The following is a 19,796-nucleotide window of genomic DNA, read 5'->3' as shown; positions in this document are numbered from 1 at the left end:
CATGGTCTACTAGAGCTAGGAAAACAGGGCAAAACTAGTCAAAATTAGAATTTTCAAACATAGGTAAATCTGAAGATCGTTAAGTAGATCACACAGAAGCCTTAAGACTGTAAGTGCTGGTTTTAGGTGAGCTTCTCCTTAAAAGAATGAAGATATGGAAAAACAAAAGAATGTCTCTTTTCTCCTGGCCATATTTCAATTTAAGTAATAGTATTTATGTATATATAATATATTATTTATATTATATATATTATATATCAATGTATATATTATGTATTATAATTATATATGATATATTATCATATATTATATATTACATATATTATAACTATGTATTATATATTATATGGTATATAGTTGTAATTATTATTTATATAATTGTATATTATATAATTACATATATAAGTTATAGATTATATTATATAAATATATAATATATAATATATATTATAATTATATATTACATATGTTATATATTTTATATATATAATGTATTATATATAAAATGTATATATGTTATATATAATACGTAATATATATAAATATATATAATATATATAAAAATATATATTGTATATTATATATAATACGTTATGTATATAATATATAGGGTAATATATATAATTTTATACATATGTTTTATGTTATATATGTATAAAATTACTATTAATTAAATTGAAATATGGTCAGGAGAAAGACATATATATATATGTGTATATATATATATATATGATCTCCTTGAGTTAAATTGATGTTCTTTCTTGGGCCTGCTGTCATGTACCCCCTCTCTGTGAGGTTTCAGTCTGCCTGAATCACCTGTATAGACAAAGTGAGAGGCCTTTCTGATAGTATTTTCCTGGGACACTTGTCACACACCCCCCCCCCCCCGCTCCTGTCTTTAAAAATAATCTCCTTGTCTGCAAAATTAAGCTCTACATTTTACATTCTCTTCATTTGCTCTGTGTGTTTGTGTACTTGTAAGCATTTTTCACAATTTTAAACTGGGAATGGACTTTGCCTGGGAGTTTGATCATTAATTGGCATTCCTTGAAGAAGGAGAGGAATTATATTGTATGTTTTGCAGACATTTTTCAGCAGCTCAATGGCCTCCCAAAAGAAGAAACTTCAAGGTCTTGTTGCTGCAACCATCACGCCAATGACGGAGCATGGGTAACTATCACTTGGGACCTAAGGGGATCTGTTCTCATTCCAGCAACATGGACAGAAATCCTCTACACTAGCAGTCACTTAGACTGTGCACCTCTGTGGTACTGTTGCCAAATGGCAGCTTCTGTCAGTTATCCCCCCCCTGCATGGTCTCTGACCCCAAGTCAGAGAAGAGGTCTCTGTGTCACAGACTGAACAGGAAGAGAGAAGGTACAATGTGGCATCTTGCCTTTCTCCCAGCATCTGTAGCTCCAGAAAGTAAATTCTCTTTGAATTTCATCAGAGCCCTGGCTTTCCCAAATAAGGCCAGTGGAACTGGATGAGGAGAATCTCATTTTAGCAGGATTTGCTATTAGCACTGACCTGGCCCCTCTAGATCCTGTCCCTGGAAAGCTGCATGATTCCACCCCAGGCTATTCGTAGATGTGATTAAAATGCCCTCCCTTGGGGCGCCTGGGTGGCGCAGTCGGTTAAGCGTCCGACTTCAGCCAGGTCACGATCTCACGGTCCGTGAGTTTGAGCCCCGCGTCGGGCTCTGGGCTCGGAGCCTGGAGCCTGTTTCCGATTCTGTCTCCCTCTCTCTCTGCCCCTCCCCCGTTCATGCTCTGTCTCTCTCTGTCCCAAAAATAAATAAAAAACGTTGAAAAAAAAATTTTTTTAAAAATGCCCTCCCTTGAGGAAAGTGGGGAAGTTAGCTGCAAGGTGGACCCCTTAGTATGTTTGTAATCACATTTCAGCATTGGTTAAATGTTGGCAGCCTGCAGGAATTCGAGGTAACAACAGATGATTGCTGAGAACTCCTTACCCAAACAAGTATTTTAGCTCCTAGATGAATGTTATGGCAGGCCCTTTGCTCGGTCCTAGCAGATAACGGTCACGTGCCGTAGGTGTCCACATGCAACGTGTAACTCCTCCCCGGACATTGGCATTAACCAAAAAGGGATTTATCCACCTGGATCTAAATGCTTTTGACCTGTTAGAGGGGTCAGTCTGCCAAAAACAGTCAAAATTCTGGATTCTTAAAGCTTCTCCCTTCTTTCTCTATAAAATGCAATGGTAATTCACCTGCATGGTGGACTTACAGGTGTTCAAGTGAGGTCATCCATGTGATGGTGCTCAGCACAGGGTCACTATGCACTTAGGTCAATAAGTTTGTTTGAACCACTGTTGTGGCATCAGATGGGGATGAAAAGATGATGGGGCATTTAAGATATCTTTATGCACGGCATTTTATTTTTTTGGTCTTATGTTGCTGAATTTGTAAACCTTGACCCTTCCCCTTTAAAAAAGGTGAAATTTCTTAGGATTTTGTATTCTCATTCAGAGCTGGCCATATCACAGTTTTCCCTCAGATCATTGGAGTTCAAAACCTCCATCTTCTCAGTTTCCTGAAAAATCATGTCTTTAACTAGGTCTAAATCGAATTCTTGCTGAGATGGCATTTAGATTACTCAGTGATTCCTAGCAGTTTTTTTCTGTTGCTTCTCCATTTCCACAAGTTCGAAGAAAGACTGAAGTCAGCTCTTTGTGTGTTAGCCACTGTTGGCCCCATAAAACAGATAAATCATGTGACTGCATGAGCAGGCAGGATTCACTTCCTGTTATTGACTAGGATCCTGTTTGCAAGCTCAGAACACGACTACTGGTTGATGCTGCTTTAACCTTTTTAATCAGACCCCTCAGCCTAGAAGGGACCTCTTGAACAGTCTCATTTGTTCCTTTGGGACTCACTGAGAGTGTCAATGTGTTCTTCCTCCCCATTCCACTGTTTTCCCAGGACACCAAGCCCCATGTATTAGAGATAAAGGACTCTGCTTTTTTGGATCCTTCTCCACTCCCCAGTATCTCTGGCCCTGCTGTCTCCATTTCTCTATTTCTTCCTCTTCTTCAATTCTTTTCCTTTTCTAGAACCTTCACTTTCCTGATGTGTGAAATTGGGGGTGCCTGGGTGGCTCATTCAGTTAGGTGTCCAGCTCTTGGTTTCAGCGCAGGTTGTAAACTCACAGTTTGTGAAATTGAGCCCTACATCAGGCTTTGTTCTGACAGTGTAGAGCCTACTTGGGATTCTTTCTCTCCCTCTGCCCTTCCCTGCTCACTTACATGTGCATGCTCTCCCTCTCAAAAAAATAAACTAAAAACAAAAAAAATTTTTAAGAATTAAGTTAAATTAAGGAGAACATGGGTGGCTTAGTTGGTTAAGTTCCGACTCTTGATTTTGGCTCAGGTAATGACCTCAGGGTTCGTGAGTTCGAGCCTTGTGTGGGGCTCTGGGCTGATAGCTCTGAACCTGCTTGGGATTCTGTCTCTCCCTGTCTTTCTGCCCCTCCCCCTGCTTGTGCTCACTCTCACTCTCTCCCTCAAAATAAATACATAAACTTAAAAAAAAATTAAAATGTATGTCAGGGCATAGCACATAGTAAGCATATAAGTTATATTAGTTCCACTGTCTTCTTCTCCCTGCCCCATCCAAGCTTTCCTGTAGGTACAAGGCAAGATTGGAGCACCCACCGAGGACAGGTGGGCATTTGCCTACTTGCCTACAGGGGAATGTGAACTTCTGACATGTTTCCAGGAGATAAAAAAAGGGTCATGTGGAATCAAATACCTGGAAATTCTGCCTGGTGACCTGACATCATGGGTGTTTCCCTAACCTGGCTCATAAAGTAAGCCACAGTCTCCATGAGTGAGAGTGGTTGAAAAAGAACTCTTCCCTGCATCCTTTTTTCTTCATAAGTCTAAGAAATACTCTGATTCAATGCTGAATGTAAGTTAAAGTTATGGAATGGGGAAGTTCTCAGAAAGAACATGGTTAGGTGAGTTTCAGTTAGAATGTCTGGGTTCTTGACCCCCACCCCCCCAGCTTTACCACCAACTAGCTGTCTGACCCCAAGGAGGTCTTGTCACGTGTTAAAAGTTCTCTTTCATATTCTGTAAAGAGAGGGAGTTCAGCCATATCCTCTCCAAAGCCCATTAAAATTCAAAGAGTCTTCTCTGGTGTTATGTCATGAGGGATACTGCAGTGGTCCCGTAAGAATGTGTAAAAGCACCTGTAACCCCAGTCCAGCCTGCACACTGTAGCACAGTGAGCTTCCTCATAAATAAATCTGATTACGTCCTCTTTAAGAATCTCTGCTGACTCCCTTTTGTCTAAGCCTTACTGCTTATCCACAGACTATTTGCTCTACATCACATGGGAACTTGCTAGGAATGCAGAATCTCAGGCCCTACTACATACCAACTGAATCAGGACAGGCATTTTAACTATCCCTGGATGATTCTTTAGCACATTAAAGTCCGAGATGAACTGATCTAAGTTCAAGCTCAGACTCTCTTGGATACCTCTCCTGCTACATTTCTGGTCCCCCAAACACCTCATAGTTTTTTCCCTCAGTGCCTTTACTCATTCTGTTTCCTCTTCCTTTTTCCACCACCATCCTCCCCTCCCTCTACTCCACGTGAGCACTTCTACTCATCCATCAAAACCATCCTCTGGTGCTTCTTCCCCATTTTCCGTAAAAAGAATGATAGAGTCCTTCCCCTGGGATTCCACGTCAGCCTGTGTACATCTTTACACATTACATCAGCCCGTGCATGCCTTTTACGGTACTCATTACCTGTCTCTCCCTCCAGGCTTGCAGCTGCTTCACCTTATTCCACGGATATTTATTGAGTACCAGGCAATCCGCAAAGACTGAGCGTGTTTTTTATTCATCATTCTGTCTTCAGCCTGTAGCACAGTGAATAGTACATTTTGTTATTTCACTAGGAAAAGAAGCTAACACTGATGAGCTAAATACTAGGTGTCAGTCATCATGTCGGGCATTTTAATGTACATGTTCCAATTTTGTTTAATGTTTATTCTGGGGAAGAGAGAGCATGATCAGGGGAGGGGCAGAGAGAGAGAGAGAGAGAGAGAGAGAGAGAATCCCAAGCAGGCTTCACGCTTAGGAAAGAGCCCAATGCAGGGCTCAATCATGACCTGAGCTAAAATCGAGTCAGACGCTCAGCCAACCAACTGAGCTACCCAGTGCCCTGGGTTCCAATTTAATGTGAGAGAGAACTACAATGTTGTTTGTAGAGTTGATGAGACCAAGATCCTAAAGGTTAACACACTGCCCCTAGCCATGTCACTGGAGAGAAAGATCTTTCTCTACCCACCTCAGTTCTCATCTTTTTCTACACAAGAGTAGAAGACGTTTGTTTTCCTTAGTTGTTTTGAGAAGGCACTCCTTCCCTTGGGCCAGTACAGTGTTTAGAACAGAAAGTCCATTTCAGATTGGCCAAAATGTCAAGAAAAAGACTATTTCCTCCCCAGAATGCCTTTGGCTTCATCACAGGAATCCTCATATCACCCTCTGGTAAAAACAGACCTGTTACCCCAGTCCGAAAGGGCCTGGACCGCTGGAGTTGGAATTGTGTAGAGTATTGTTTTCTTAACTGTGTTGAGAGACTACATGACCCAAATTCTCAGAACAGAATGTTTTCTGGCAAGGCAGGGCAATTATGGTCCCTGAATACTTCCCTGCTGAAGGAGTTTTGAAGTAGCCAAGTAATTATTTTGCCAAAAGTACACATAACTTTCATCTGGTTTTGAATACTGAGAGTTATATGTAAAAGGCCAAAAAAAAAAAAAAAAAAGGGAATATCAGATATTCTGACAGGCATGCTCGTGACCTGCCCCTTTGATTCTATATTCTCAAATAAAGGGAACCTTTCACTTAGTGTCATACACCAGGAGAGGAAGTGAACAGCAATAGAGATTTTTCTCTGAAAAGCCACTTCAAATGAATTCTGTTATCCTTCTCCCCTAAGAGAAGAGATACAGTCTACATACGGTCTCAAACTGCACCCACTCAGGGCCGTGACTGGTGGCAAAAATAATTGGATAAACATTCTGTCCTCTTACATAGTCTACAGGTGCACTAAATGTCCAAGGGTAGAGGATTAGATAAATTAATTCTGTTCATTCATACAATGAAATGCTGCATAGCCAGTCTAGTAACAGAATATCTAAAGATGAGGGGAAATATTCGATTTGGCATGCTGAGTGAAAATATAGTACCATATTTGGTACATATTTATAGTACCAAATATGACCATATTTATTTAAGAAAATGCTTTATTATGTATTTGCAAATAGAAAAGTATCAAACTAATAAGAGTGATAACATCCAAAGAGATCCTGCATAGGTTCTTCTCTCCTTTTTTATGGTGTGTACTTTCAAATATAAATGACAGAGCTTCTACAGTATGAAGAAAGTTAAGCACTTTTATGAAAAGAAACTCATGAGCCCAAGGCAAAGAATCTGAACCCCTGGGAATTGAAATTAAGGTATTAAATTGGAGTTAAATCGGGGAGTGACTTCAACAAGCCTGGCATTTGGTTCTGGATCATACAACCCTGAGGTGGCCAGCAGTGAGATGTGTTCTTGGGGCTCATGAAGGAAGACACACACAATGGAAAGCCAGCCTTTGGAAGTGAACTGGCTTGTGCCACTTCTCACTTCCTTGAGCAACAGGCCCCAAATGGCCATCCAGTGGGGATAAGAATCATCCAGTCTTAATGTTTCCATTACTGCTGGTGACTTCCTCCTAGCTGAGACGGTGCCTGCAGCAATTTACATAAACCCACACTTCACACAGAGAGAGAGTAGGGTGGGAAACCAGAGAAGGGAGTAAAGTTCCCAGAGAGGATTATCATCCTGTTCCCACCTTAGCCCTGCTGTTGGGATGCTTTTGTGACAAATATGGTAACAGCTCTGGGTAATTTCACTGGGTTCACTTGCGACTGGAGCCACTGAGCCAAGGGCTGCAGAGATCTGAAATCCCTGAGTTGGTCTGGGGGGGGGGGGGGGGGGGGTTCTGTGCCTCCAAAGGGGACAGCCTCTGCTCTTCCCAGCCATTAATGCTGTTCAGAAATGCAGGCCTGGAGGCGCCTGGGTGGCTCAGTCGGTTAAGCGTCCAACTTCAGCTTAGGTCATGATCTCACAGTTCATGAGTTCAAGCCCCACGTTGGGCTCTGTGCTGACAGCTCAGAGCCTGGATCCCACTTCAGGTTCTGGGTCTCCCTGTCTGTCTGTCTCTCCCCCACTTGCACTCTGTCTCACTGTCTCTCTTTCAAAAATAAAGAATTTAAAAAAATGCAGGCCTGGCCTTATTAGATCTTCTGCCTTCTCAAAGTCATTTTTTTTTTTAGTGTTTATTTTTTGAGAGAGAATCGGAAGCAGGCTCTAGGCTCTGAGTTGTCAGCACAGAGCCCCATGTGGGGCTCAAACTCATGAGCCCCATGAGATTATGACCTGAGCCAAAGTTGGTCACTTACTGACTGAGCCACCCAGGCCCCCCTCAAAGTTATTTTTTTAAACAAGAAAATAAATGTTTAATGTTGTGAAGATCAAAACACTTAAGAGCCATCTCTTTTCCACCTCTCTCTCTAAGAGGATTTTAGGAGCATTTTATGAAAAGCAACAAACTGCTTTCTTTCTTTCATTTTTTTAAGTTTATTTTGAGAGAGAGACAGAGAGAAAGAGCACATATGTGCAAATGGGAGGGGCATAGAGAGGCAGAGAATCCCAAGCAGCTCTGTGCAGTCATCTTGGAGCCCAATGTGGGGTTTGAACTCAGGAACCATGAGATCATGGCCTGAGCTGAAACCAAGAGCCGGATCCTTAACCAACTGAGCCACCCAGGCGCCCCAACAAACCGCTTTCTTGAGGGGCTAGAAAATGTATCACCCATAGCATCCCTAACCCTAGTATAATTGTAGCTCCCATCCAGCAAGGCCTAAAGGAGTAGTGAGAAGGGGGTCAGTGCAGATGGAAGCACTACCCACTGAAGCCCTAAAATAGTATGGAGTTCACTGAACGAGGAGAGGAATCATGGGCTTCATGTACTGGCCTACATTTGTCAAAGGGTGCAGCCAACTCCCTGGAAAGAGAAGGGCCAAGGGAGGGAGGAGCGCAAGATTTCATCCTGTTTATTCCAGATCCACCTCCTCCTCAAAGTCTCTGTTCCCAGCCTCCCTGATTAGAATAATTAGCCCCTCTTCTAAACCCCTGTATACTTAAAAAAAACTTTTTTAATATTTTATTTATTTTTGAGAGAGACAGCGTGAGAGCAGGGAAGGAGCAGAGAGAGGAGACACAGAATCTGAAGCAGGCTCCAGGCTCTGAGCTGGAGAGCTCCAGGCTCTGTCAGCACAGAGCCCAATGCGGGGCTCGAACCCACAAGCCGTGAGATCATGACCTGAGCCACCCGGGCACCCCATCCCATATACTTTTTGATTCAGTCATAGCCTTTATCATGTTTTCTCAATGCTCTAGTTATTTATATACTAGTTTCTCCTTTATTCAGTTAACGTTATAGGTTTAAATGTATCCTGCGGGTGTGGGGATAAGCTGCTTTTAAGACAGCGATCACGGGTGTTTCACCATCATTGAGTCTCTGCACTATGCCAGGCACAGACTAGGGATTGTGAGGTATAAAAGGCACAGGCCTGCCTTCTGGAAGTCCTTGCTCTAGCCTGAAGGTGAGCATAAACAATTTACAAAATGATTCTTGGGGTGTTTGGGTGGCTCAGTCAGTTTGGCATCAGACTTCACCTCAGGTCATGATCTCTGTGTTGGTAATTTGAGGCCTGCATTGGGCTCTGTGCTGATAGCTCAGAGCCTGCAGCCTGCTTCAGACTCTGTGTCTCCCGCTTTCTCTGCCCCTCCCCAGTTTGCATTCTTGTCTGTCTCTCTCTCTGTCTCTCTTAAAAGTAAACATTTAAGTAGGGATGTGAACTTCGCTGAGGGTGTGAGGTGTTTCTGGGTTTTGTCATGAGGAGTAGTAACAGAAATAATGATTGAGCATTTCATTGGAGCCAGGTAGGGTGCTGAGCACGTGTACTAGACTGGCCATTAGAGGCCCACTTGGCAGTGTGGGTCCCTGCTGAGTTTAGAGTCCATTCTGGGGACACACACACACACACACCCTAACAGACTAAATCAGTTTCTCTCCTTAAGTATTTCTGAAAATGGAAACAAGCTCTTCAGCCTCCCTTTCCAAATGAAGAAGCATTAGACTAAACCAAAAGAATGCACATCAAAGGACAGTACCTACCAGCCCCTGACAATCTGGAGCTCTATGGGCTCCTCCTTGGTGACAAAGCCAGGCCTGCTCTAGGTGGTCTTCAGTACGTGGCCGGGATGGGATTGGGGAGCTGTCAAGACCTCAGTGAAAGTGTACAGGAGCCACTGTGTTTGAGTCTGTGATTCCAACATGGACGGTTGCCCACCAGATTTCTTTCCAGCTTCCAGTCTGATTTGGAAGTTCCCTAGGTCTGCCAGAGCTATTTGCTGGTTGCTTGCATTGGTAGAAGAGCACTACTGGTCAAAATCAGGGTTAGCCATGCACAGACAAAGCCGCTACTGATTTTCTTGCATCTCAGAGCTTATCCCAAGTGGCGGAGGGCTAATGGAAGCAGCCAGAAGCAGGTTCCAAGTGGCAGGAACATAGATATTCCCAGTTGAACAGGTCAAGCTGACCTAAATGAGGGTATTGAGATGGATTGTCTAGGCAGATAACTCACCCATTCTCCCTTTAGGTGAGAACAACCTAAATTTGTTCTTGTCCTGTATTGAGGGAGCTCCTCTGCTCAGCAAGACTGAGAGGCCAGGATTTGGTATTTGAGCAAGGGGGGCAGGGGCGGCAATGTTCTGAGGCTGTGCTCGTGAGCCATTATGCCATTATGCCATTATGCCATTATGGAGGGAGTCTGCTCCCCTCAGGGGGCCTCAGAACTGCTTTAAAGCACACTTTCCCAGTTGACTGGCTCTGATTAGTTGTCATTTGCATGTTGTGGATAGTGACTGCCTGTGCATTCTTTGCTGTTATCTCTAGTGTTTCTATTATCTTTGATAAATATCCTTTGATGTCTTTGTTTTCTTTATGCATCAGATTTTTTTTTTGTTTTGTTTTCATGTGGTAAGGAATACAATAAGCAAAGATGAAAAGGATGTTAACAAGGTTAAAATTAAACTGAGATTTTCTGGTCCCCATTGACAAAAATGTAAATGGAAGCCAACTAGCACTTTTTGTTCTTGGCTATATAACCATGGGTTCTGTGGCATTTAACACCTGCTAGCCACAGCACAGTTTTCCTTTGAGTTTTCACTCTCTAGCCCCCATCATCCTCACCTGCACTTTGATTGAGAACAAGTCACTTTATATGATGTGTGTAAATCTGTTTCTAGATTTTAAAATCAGTATGATTTTTAAGGAAAAGAGCCCTTATTGCCTTAAGCATCAGATCCTTACAGGGTCATTGCTCTTCAGACTGCCCAGTGCATGCATGCAGATCACAAGGGAATCTTATTCCCATGAGGATTTTGACTGGGGAGGACTGTGTGAGGACTGGGACTCTGCATTTCTTACAGACCCCAGATGCCTGTGCTACTCTTCCACAGACCGTGCTTTGAGAGGCAGTGACAGCCAAGTTCCTCTCCGATGTTAATCCTGTTCGATGTAAAACTAGCAAATACAATTGAAGCTTAATTTGCTGTCACAAATATTAAGTGCTAAAATTCTTAAATATTAAGATCGAATTTTCCTATCTTGTAAGCCTAAAAGATGATTGCCTCTCACCAAATGGAATATGTTAAATTCTCATTTCACCACGGCTTCGACCATTGTTCTTCCCCAAAAGGGCAAAAGCTTACTAAGTAATTACTTTTTAAATCTTACTTGTGGAGATATTTAAATGTAAAGCCTTTGCTGATAAATAAGTGATGTGTCGCTCACGTAAGTGAAGCATATGTGAACAACTAGAGAAATCACTCAAAAAACAAGGAAAAACTCAGGCATTATTTAGAGCAGGCTAACAGTTTTACACACCGGCCCGGTGGACTTTTAATAACTAGTAACAAAAGGGAGCAGTTTATAGATTTAAGGGTTGGTTGAATAATATTCTAAAAAAGTCTTAATATGCATTTCTTCTTTTTTTTTTTTCCTGTGTCCTTTAGAGAAATCAACTTTTCAGTCATTGGTCAGTACGTGGACTATCTTGTGGAAGAACAGGGAGTGAAGAATATTTTTGGTGAGTCATCTTTAGAGATTTCTCTATACATCTCTAGCCAAATCCTTAGAGAGTAGCTCTTACCTGGTTACTAGTAGGTCACAGTGTCTTGTGCCATAGTTTACTGGCTAAGCTAAGTAAAATTTGTGAATCTGTGGACTCATCAGTTTTAGATGTGGAAGGCATCTCAAGAGATTATCTAATTTGGTGGTGTACCGTCAAAACAGATAAGGTATTATTTTTATCCCCACTTAAGGAGGAAAATCTATGACTCAGATATATTATTCAGGGTGCCTAACGCACTGAACCAAGAAATGGTAGAGTAACAGCAAAATCCAGACTTCCCTGTCTTAAGAATGGGCTTTATTCTGACCTCAACCAGACCTTTCATATGGTAAATGTAGAAAGACTCGACATGCAGCACACAAGGGAATCACAGGTCCAGCAGTTACCCTCATTTATTTCAGAGGCGGTGGAAATTAAAAAGTCAGACCCTGAATATTTCAGGCCTGAGAACTATGCTTACCTCTGGTTGAGTTACCCCTTGTGTTGTTCTGGGTGTTCTGGGTGCTTGACTCCATAGACTGGACACTACGTCTTTTTCCTGAGCTACTGCTCTACCAACAGGGGCCCCTTAAAAACTGGAAGCATAAGGTCAGAATCAAAGGAGGTTAAAACTTCTGTGAAAAGGTGTGCAGGCCACACATTAAAACCAGAGCCTGATTACAGAACCACTTGGTGTCCACCCTACAGCTCCAAGCTGTAGTGAGGAAGACAGATTCTTACTCATCGAAAGGCCACAGATGTCCCCTGGGTATAGGGAAAAACTAGGAACATCCCTACTAGTAGAGCATGTTTGAAATTTCTTAAGACCCCAAAGGAGTAGGAAAAACACTCTTTCCTACTCTCACTCCCCTTCTCTACCCCACCTGAGTGCTCAGTGTTTAGTGATCCGAAGTGCTGCCATATGCCTTAGGCTCCTGTAATGTATCCTAGTGCTGTTTGCATACTTTCTGTGGTCCATTAAGAGATTATTGTATTAGCAGGGCAAGTTTTGGAAACACACAGATCTGGATTCAAACTTAGATTACTTAGTGATTCAGAGCCTCATTTTTTCATCTGTAAATGAGAAAAATCATTTGTACTTTGCAGGGTTACTGTGAGAATAAGTGAATATGTAAGAGTGCTTATTCAAGAAATATTAATATCCTTGGTGTTTAATTATGAATTACCATTTAAAAATTGTCCTAGAGTGCTGCCATCATGTTAAACTGTAGACTGAGGTCTTTTTAGATACGTAGTATGCACCACTACCCTCATAAGTAACTCCCATGTGTGATGCCCTTGACATCCCAGCTCTGGATGGTGTTGATCTTCCTGCCATTCAAGCCCAAATAATAGAACTGGGTGGTTTTGCCCAAAATTTGCCTAAAATGAGGACAGTCTCCATTCAAATACTTGCTATCTGTTCCTGATAGCAAGAACAGATTTGTAATTACAAGTCATAAATTAGCCCTCCCGCTGCTTTGGCCAAGGTGAAGATAGAAAAAAGACAGAGTCTTAGATAAAAATGGAAACATAGCATTCCCCCTGCCAGATTCCATCCTCTGATCTTTCCCCATGTCCCTCCCTCGTAAGCAGGGAGTTCTGACCCTGCGTTTCCAGTGTTGCTGTTGGAAGAGCAAAAGGAATTGGTTGGCCCCACTGACTGACTCTCTGTTTGGAACAGTGAATGGCACAACGGGAGAAGGCCTGTCCCTGAGCGTCTCAGAGCGACGCCAGGTCGCAGAGGAATGGATGACAAAAGGGCGGAACAAGTGAGTGGTGTCACCAGGATAAAGGGTCTCTTGCAGAGAGCTGTGTGGAGTACTGCTCTTTTCTGATGACACAGTCTCCCACCTTCTGGTCAGAGGTCAGGCTTGAGGCATGGGGATCCGGACACTTCAGCGAGGCACTGAGGCAGAGGAGTGCCCCTCCTTTCTAGGTGGAAGCAGGCAGACTGCAAGGCCCACCTGTCTCCCAGAGGATACATCTGGAAGCTGCCCCTTACTGTCTATAAGGGTTACCTGTCCTTGGACTGAGGGGATAAGAGGGAGTGGGGCTGGTGACAGACTCTGCTGTCCCCTGGCTCTTCTGAACAACTCCTCTCAGGATGGGTGCCTGATGCTTATATCAGCCCTGGCTTCCCTCCATCTTCTCTGTGCACGCGACTCAGCATGCTCTCTGTGGTGCTTCCTTTTGTAGTCTTAGGGAACTTTCTACATTTTCTAAACTTCAGTGTAATGATATATTTTTGTTCTAATGCTCCATTCATGCCATGGTAAGCAAATAGGACAGGATCCATTCAGTAAGCACACTCAGTTAACCAAGCTTTATTTGTCATGTGTGATGCACTGTGCTGGCACTTGGGAGATGAAACAGAGTCCCTGCCTTCAGGTTGCTTGTCATCCAATGGAGATGTCCAATCACGAAATTTAAACACTGATCTTTGTGATAACCAGCATAAGCAGGGGTCAAAGAAGGCAATGATTGATGTTGCCTTAGGTGGTGGCAAAGATTGGAGGTAAGTCCCAAGTGACCCTGGAGCAGAGGTTTTCAGAGTGAAGCCCATGACCTCCTTGGGGATCCTTAAGTGACTTCAGAACACCTTGAGTACTCTGATGCTACACGCCAAGTCTGAATGCGTGTCTGCATACACGTTTCCTGTTGACCCATCAGCTTTCAGCTCATTTCCAGTCAGATTTGGGCCCAAATTCCAGCAGGCCCAAACAGATTAAAGACCATGGACACAAAAAAGAGGAAAGTTAAAGATCAATATTAAGAAAAGCACCAGAAATGGGGAGAAAGTGAAGGGGACAAAGACAGAAAGCCCTCAGAAGGGCAGGAGAGAGGTCAGGGGTGAATCCCGCCACTTAAGGAAGAATAGTTTCAGAGCACGCCAGTGTAGCGCAATTATTAGGAGTGGGGACTGTGCAGCCAGACTGCCTGAGTTTGGGTCCTGGTTCTGTCTCTTACTAGCCTTCTGAACTCAAGTCCTTTAACCGCCCTGTGTTTCACCTATAAAATAGGAATAAAAGTACATGTCTTCTAAGGTGGTGGCGAGGATTGAGATGGTGGCTGGCACATAGTACCGAGTGTTACATAGGAATTCATTGTAATTCTTGGCAGTAGATGCTGTGTTATCACATTTGTTATAAATATTGGATGTTGTGAAAGTCAGTAGATGGAGGGCTGAGAAGACCGCTTGGTTTGCAGTGACTGTGACCAATGACCTCAGAGCAGAGCCAGTGGGGTTGTTGAAACAGAAGCAGACCGCAGTGAGCTGTAGAAGGCAGCAGGTGTGCAGAGGTGGGGGCCATGAGTGCAGCCCATTCTCCAAACGTTTTCTGGTGAAGGGAAGGAGAGATGGAGTAGTAGATTAGGGAGGAAGAAGCAAGATTAAAAGAAGGGCAATTAGTTGTAAAGCAGGGTAGTTCTGAGCATGTTTCTCTGCCGAAAAGACACCGTTATGGGAGAAAAGATTAACAAAGAGAAGACAGCTGCTATCTTTGATGGGAAGGTCTGGGGGCACGCAGGGCTTGAAACAAAACCAAAAGTAGATAATGTTAGAGGACAGCCACGAAACTAGGAGGAAAGCATAGATGGGGAGGTAACTAAGCGTAGAGGCACAGAGAAGGAGAAGGGGGGCAGTCTGTGTATGAAACGTCTTTATTTCTGGTGTATTGGAAGTGAAGACATCTGCCAGGAACAAGGGGTTGGGCTGGAATATAGAGCTTGAGAGTAGTCCAGATTTGAAGTAGCCATTGCAGGGAATTGGAAGGGAAGTCCGTCATGATGACCAGAAGGCTTTCTGGAGCCTCGTTCTCCTGAATTGGGAAATTACGAGTTGGTATCAAAACCACAGGGTGGTTTTTTCTAGCAGCAACTAACAGCAGGATAGAAGGGAGGAAGGAATGTGTGACTTGTTTTAACCTAGGCCAGGAGAAGGGGTGTGAAAGGTTTGAGGAGGTCATGCGGACAAGCTACTGGTAAGAGTAGAGCACATCAGTCAGCCTTCCCTTCTTTTCGAGGGCTTTTCCTATAAAAATGCAAACCTGATCACATCACCTCTTTAGTGAGGCCCATTTCACCTGAGACCTAACAAGTCAAGAATCGCTGAGGACTCACTGATCGGGCCTAAACAAGAATGTGGTGTCTCCATCCCCTGAGGATGGCACATGAGTCATTCAGGGGTCCCTCAGAAGAGTCACTGGGATGACTGGCCTCACAGCTGAGTTTTGTTAACCCTCCCTGAGAACACTGTGGGAGTTCTCACTGTGGCCTCCGCCCACGGGGTCACATGGAGCACCTCCGAAGATGAATATTGGGGTCTCAGAGGAGACCTCTCTTATAAGAGGCCAAATTCTGAGGACTTACAAGACAGGGAAAAGCTTTATGCAGTGAATTCATTTCTCATATGGCTGGTTCCTGGCTGTACTCTTTGAAGAACCTCTTTATTTTTGTCTCCAACCAAAAAATGTCTCAATTTTACACCTATCTCCAGGCACCTATCACCATCAAATACACCATCTAAAACAGCGCTTCATCAAAGATAGTATTCAAGTATCAATCGCGCTGGTCAGAGTGGCTAAAATGAACAAATCAGGAGACTATAGACGCTGGCGATGATGTGGAGAAATGGGAACCCTCTTGCACTGCTGGTGGGAGTGCAACTGGTGTAGCCTCTCTGGAAAACAGTGTGGAGGTTCCTCAAAAAATTAAAAATAGAACTACCCTATGACCCAGCAATAGCCCTGCTGCTAGGAATCTACCCAAAGGATGCAGGAGTGCTGATGCATAGGGGCACACGTACCCCAATGTTTATAGCAACACTTTCAACAATAGCCAAATTATGGAAAGAGCCTAAATGTCCATCAACTGACAAATGGATAAAGAAGACGTGGTTTATATATACAATGGAATACTACTTGGCAATGAGAAAGCATGAAATCTGGCCATTTGCAGCAATATGAATGGAACTGGAAGGCATTATGCTAAGTGAAATAAGCCAGGGAGAGAAAGATAACCATATATTTTCACTCATACGTGGATCTTGAGAAACTTAACAGAAGACCATGGGAGAGGGGAAGGGGGAAAAAAAGTTACAGAGAGTGAGGGAGGCAAACCATAATAGACTCTTAAGGACTGAGAACAAACTAAGGGTAGATGGGGGTGGGGGAGAGGGGAAAGAGGATGATGGGCAGGGAGGAGGGCACTTGTTGGGATGAGCACTGGGTGTTGTATGGTAACCAATTTGACAATAAATTATATTTTTAAAAAATATCGATTAATCGGTTATTGGTTCCAAAATTCTGCTTGGTTGGACCTTAAATTTTATTTCCTGGACATTCTTTTTTTTTAATCCTTTATTAGATTAGTTTTAAATAGACCACTATAGAATTTAATGGTTTTGAGATTGAGATTAGCGAGGCATTAGCCGACTTCCAGGATTAGTGAGACAGCACAAAGCAGGATAGTGCAGCCCTTCTGTGTTACTCTAAACTCCCAAGTGATGCAGCATGTTTTCTCCTTTGCAGGCTTGATCAGGTAGTAATTCACGTAGGAGCACTGAGCTTGAAGGAGTCACAAGAACTGGTATGTATGGAGGTCCATCTGGGAGAGACCACTCTAGGGTCCTCCTTTTTCTCTTATTACTGGAGTACAGTTGACATGTACAATGTTATATTAATTTCAGTGAAATTCATATAGTGAGCTGATAATTGTATGCATTAGTCCGTGTTCACCAGGGTAAGTGTGGTCACCAGCTGTCATCATACATGGTTATTACATTATTATTGTCTATATTCCCTATGCTGTGCTTTTCATTTCTGTGACTTGTTTTACAATTGGAAGTCTGTATCCTTAATCCTCTTCATCTATTTTGCCCATCCCCCCACTACCCTCTCCTCTGGCAACTACCAGTTGGTTCTCTTCATTTACGTATGTATTGTATATCTCTCTTTCTATTTTTTTGTTTATTCATTTCTTTTGTTTTTTAGATTCCACATAAGGGAAGGGGCTCCTTTTTTTTTTTTTTTTTTTTTTTAAATTTATTTTTGGGACAGAGAGAGACAGAGCATGAACGGGGGAGGGGCAGAGAGAGAGGGAGACACAGAATCGGAAACAGGCTCCAGGCTCCGAGCCATCAGCCCAGAGCCTGACGCGGGGCTCGAACTCACAGACCGCGAGATCGTGACCTGGCTGAAGTCGGACGCTTAACCGACTGCGCCACCCAGGTGCCCCAAGGGGCTCCTTTTTTATGCTGAGGTTAAACTCAATACTGTTTTTGCTGTATATTGGACGCTGTCATGGGGAGTATGAGATGAGGGACCTCAGAGAGCTCACCATCCAGAAGCAGGCACAGAGCCATGATGAGAGTAGCCCGAGGTGATAACTCCTGTAGCAGAAGTCAGGGTGGGTATAGATGGAGCTAAGTTTGAGAGTCAGGAGAACTTGAGCGAACCTCAGCTTTCCCTCGGAAGCAAAGAGCAAAGCCATCTGCTGGGCATGAAGGAGATGGTAGATGGGGTTCAGGTGTAAAGAGCAGTTACCGCCTCAGAGAATGGGAGAGAGAACTGAAACACAGGAAGACTGTCCCACCCATGTTCGAATCAGCATTATCTATAATGTAAAGAGGCAGAAGCAGCCCAAATGCCCATCAGTGGATAAATAGATAAAATGTGGTATAGACATACTATTAAAGGACAAAAAGGCAGCTGAGTAATTTAAAAGATCCAGTTGGCTTTGAGTGATTCATGAATCCAGCAGCATCCAATCTAGCAAATAGAAGGGAGCTCTGGGGGGCCTGGGTGGCTCAGTTGGTTAAGCATCTGACTCTTGATTTTGGCTCAGATCATGTCGTGGTTCATGAGATCGAGCCCCACGTCAGGCTCTGTGCTGACACTGTGGAGCCTGTTTGGGATTCTCGCTCTCTCCTTCTCTCTCTCTCTCTCTGCCCCTCCCCCACTCTCCCACGTGCATGCATGCTCTCACTCTCTCAAAATAAGTACAGTTTAAAAAAAAAAGAAGGAAGTTCTTTCAAGCCTGGAAAAGGAAAGGTTTTTAAAGACAGAGAGGGAGTGAAGAAAAGAAAATTATTAGCAAAGAACACATTGTTTTAAGCAAGGTCATCCTCCTAAGGGGAATGGAAGGGGTCTGGCAATAAATTTCCTCATGCTGACCAGGAAGTTCCATGTTGACAGTTTAAAGGTTACATTCCTGGGAAGATTGAAACTGCAGTCAAGTTATGTATTAAGTCTTGGTTTGCTGATGTGGGGCCTTAACATAAGTGACTCCATCTGGGTCCTGTGATTTTCTTTTTAACAATACAGTGGAATATTATTCAACCTTAAAAAGGAAGGAAATCTGTCACATGCTGTAATGTAGGTGAACCTCCTTGAGGACATTATGTTAAATAAGCCAGTCACTAGAAAACAAATACTATATGATTCTTCTTAAATGAGGTATCTAAAGTAGTCAAATTCATAAAAACAAAGTAGAATGGTGGATATCAGGGGCTAGAGGGAGAGAAAAAGAAGAATTGTTTAATGGGTATAGAGTTTCAGATCTGGAAGATGAAAAGTTGTAGAGGGGCGCCTGGGTGGCTTAGTCCTTTGAGCGTCCCACTTCAGCTTAGGTCATGATCTCAAGGTTCACGGGTTTGAGCCCAGCGTCAGGTTCTGTGCTGACAGCTCAGAGCCTGGAGCCTGCTTGGGACTCTGTGTCTCCCTCTCTCTCTGCCCCTCCCCTGCTCATACTCTGTATCTCTGTCTCAAAAATTAATAAAATATTAAAAAAATTTTTTTAAATTAATAAAATTAAAAGAAAAGTTGTAGAGATATGTTTCATAACTGCTGAACTGTACACTTAAAAATGATTCAAGTGGTAAATTTTATGTGATTTTTGTCACAAAAAAAAATTTTTTTTAAGTAACTTATATGCCCCACATTTGGCAGACTTGAACTCAAAACCCTGAGATTAGGAGTCAGTCACATGCTCTTCTGACTGAGCCAGCCAGGTACCCCTAATTAGTCAAATTTTTAAAAAGGATTGCCCAGTGGTGCTGAAAACCAACTGAAGCTGAGTCATAAATTTCTCATACCACCATTCAACTAGGTTATGGAAATTTCTTCCTAGGTACACTCTTCAACCAGAACATAGGTTCAAGAACACAAACAATTGCATTGCTCTGGGTTTGAAGATTAGCAGATTAGATGGAGCAAAGGGTAGGAGTAGGAGTCAAAGTTGCTGGCAGAAAAGTACATGACCTGGTGGTTCCAGGACTTTGTGAATTGGGTAAAAAAAGAAAGCTCAACAATGTTGCAGTGTTTACCAGAAGGCCTAGTACCTGGACCACTGCTAAATTAACCATGTTTTCAGAATTTATATATTCTAATTCCAAAGATTCCAATGACTTGACCTGGCCTCAACATCTTCTTGATGCGTTTTGTTTTTCCTATTACTGAATTTAGAAATGGAATGCATTATACATATTTGCAAAATTGCAGTTCAACACTCTTAGGCAAGCCACACA

The 19,796-nt window shown here is 43.0% G+C and overlaps 1 protein-coding gene across 3 annotated transcripts in view; it reads left to right on the top strand.

Annotated features, from left to right (window-relative positions):
* Positions 1–19,796, top strand: part of NPL (N-acetylneuraminate pyruvate lyase) — a 38,546-nt gene that overhangs the window by 3,593 nt on the left and 15,157 nt on the right. For all 3 annotated transcript variants that reach the window (XM_058701576.1, XM_058701578.1, XM_058701579.1), the window contains exons 2-5: positions 1,085–1,170; positions 11,172–11,245; positions 12,954–13,041; positions 16,801–16,858. In XM_058701576.1, coding sequence (XP_058557559.1) covers positions 1,103–1,170; positions 11,172–11,245; positions 12,954–13,041; positions 16,801–16,858 — 288 coding nt within the window. In that variant the 5' untranslated portion in view covers positions 1,085–1,102. The remainder of the gene's footprint in view (positions 1–1,084; positions 1,171–11,171; positions 11,246–12,953; positions 13,042–16,800; positions 16,859–19,796) is intronic.

Source organism: Neofelis nebulosa, chromosome 15 (genome assembly GCF_028018385.1).
Source record: "Neofelis nebulosa isolate mNeoNeb1 chromosome 15, mNeoNeb1.pri, whole genome shotgun sequence".
Taxonomy (NCBI): Eukaryota; Metazoa; Chordata; class Mammalia; order Carnivora; family Felidae; genus Neofelis; species Neofelis nebulosa.
The sequence above is the reverse complement of the archived record's forward strand: the minus strand, read 5'-3'. Positions and strand labels throughout refer to the sequence as shown.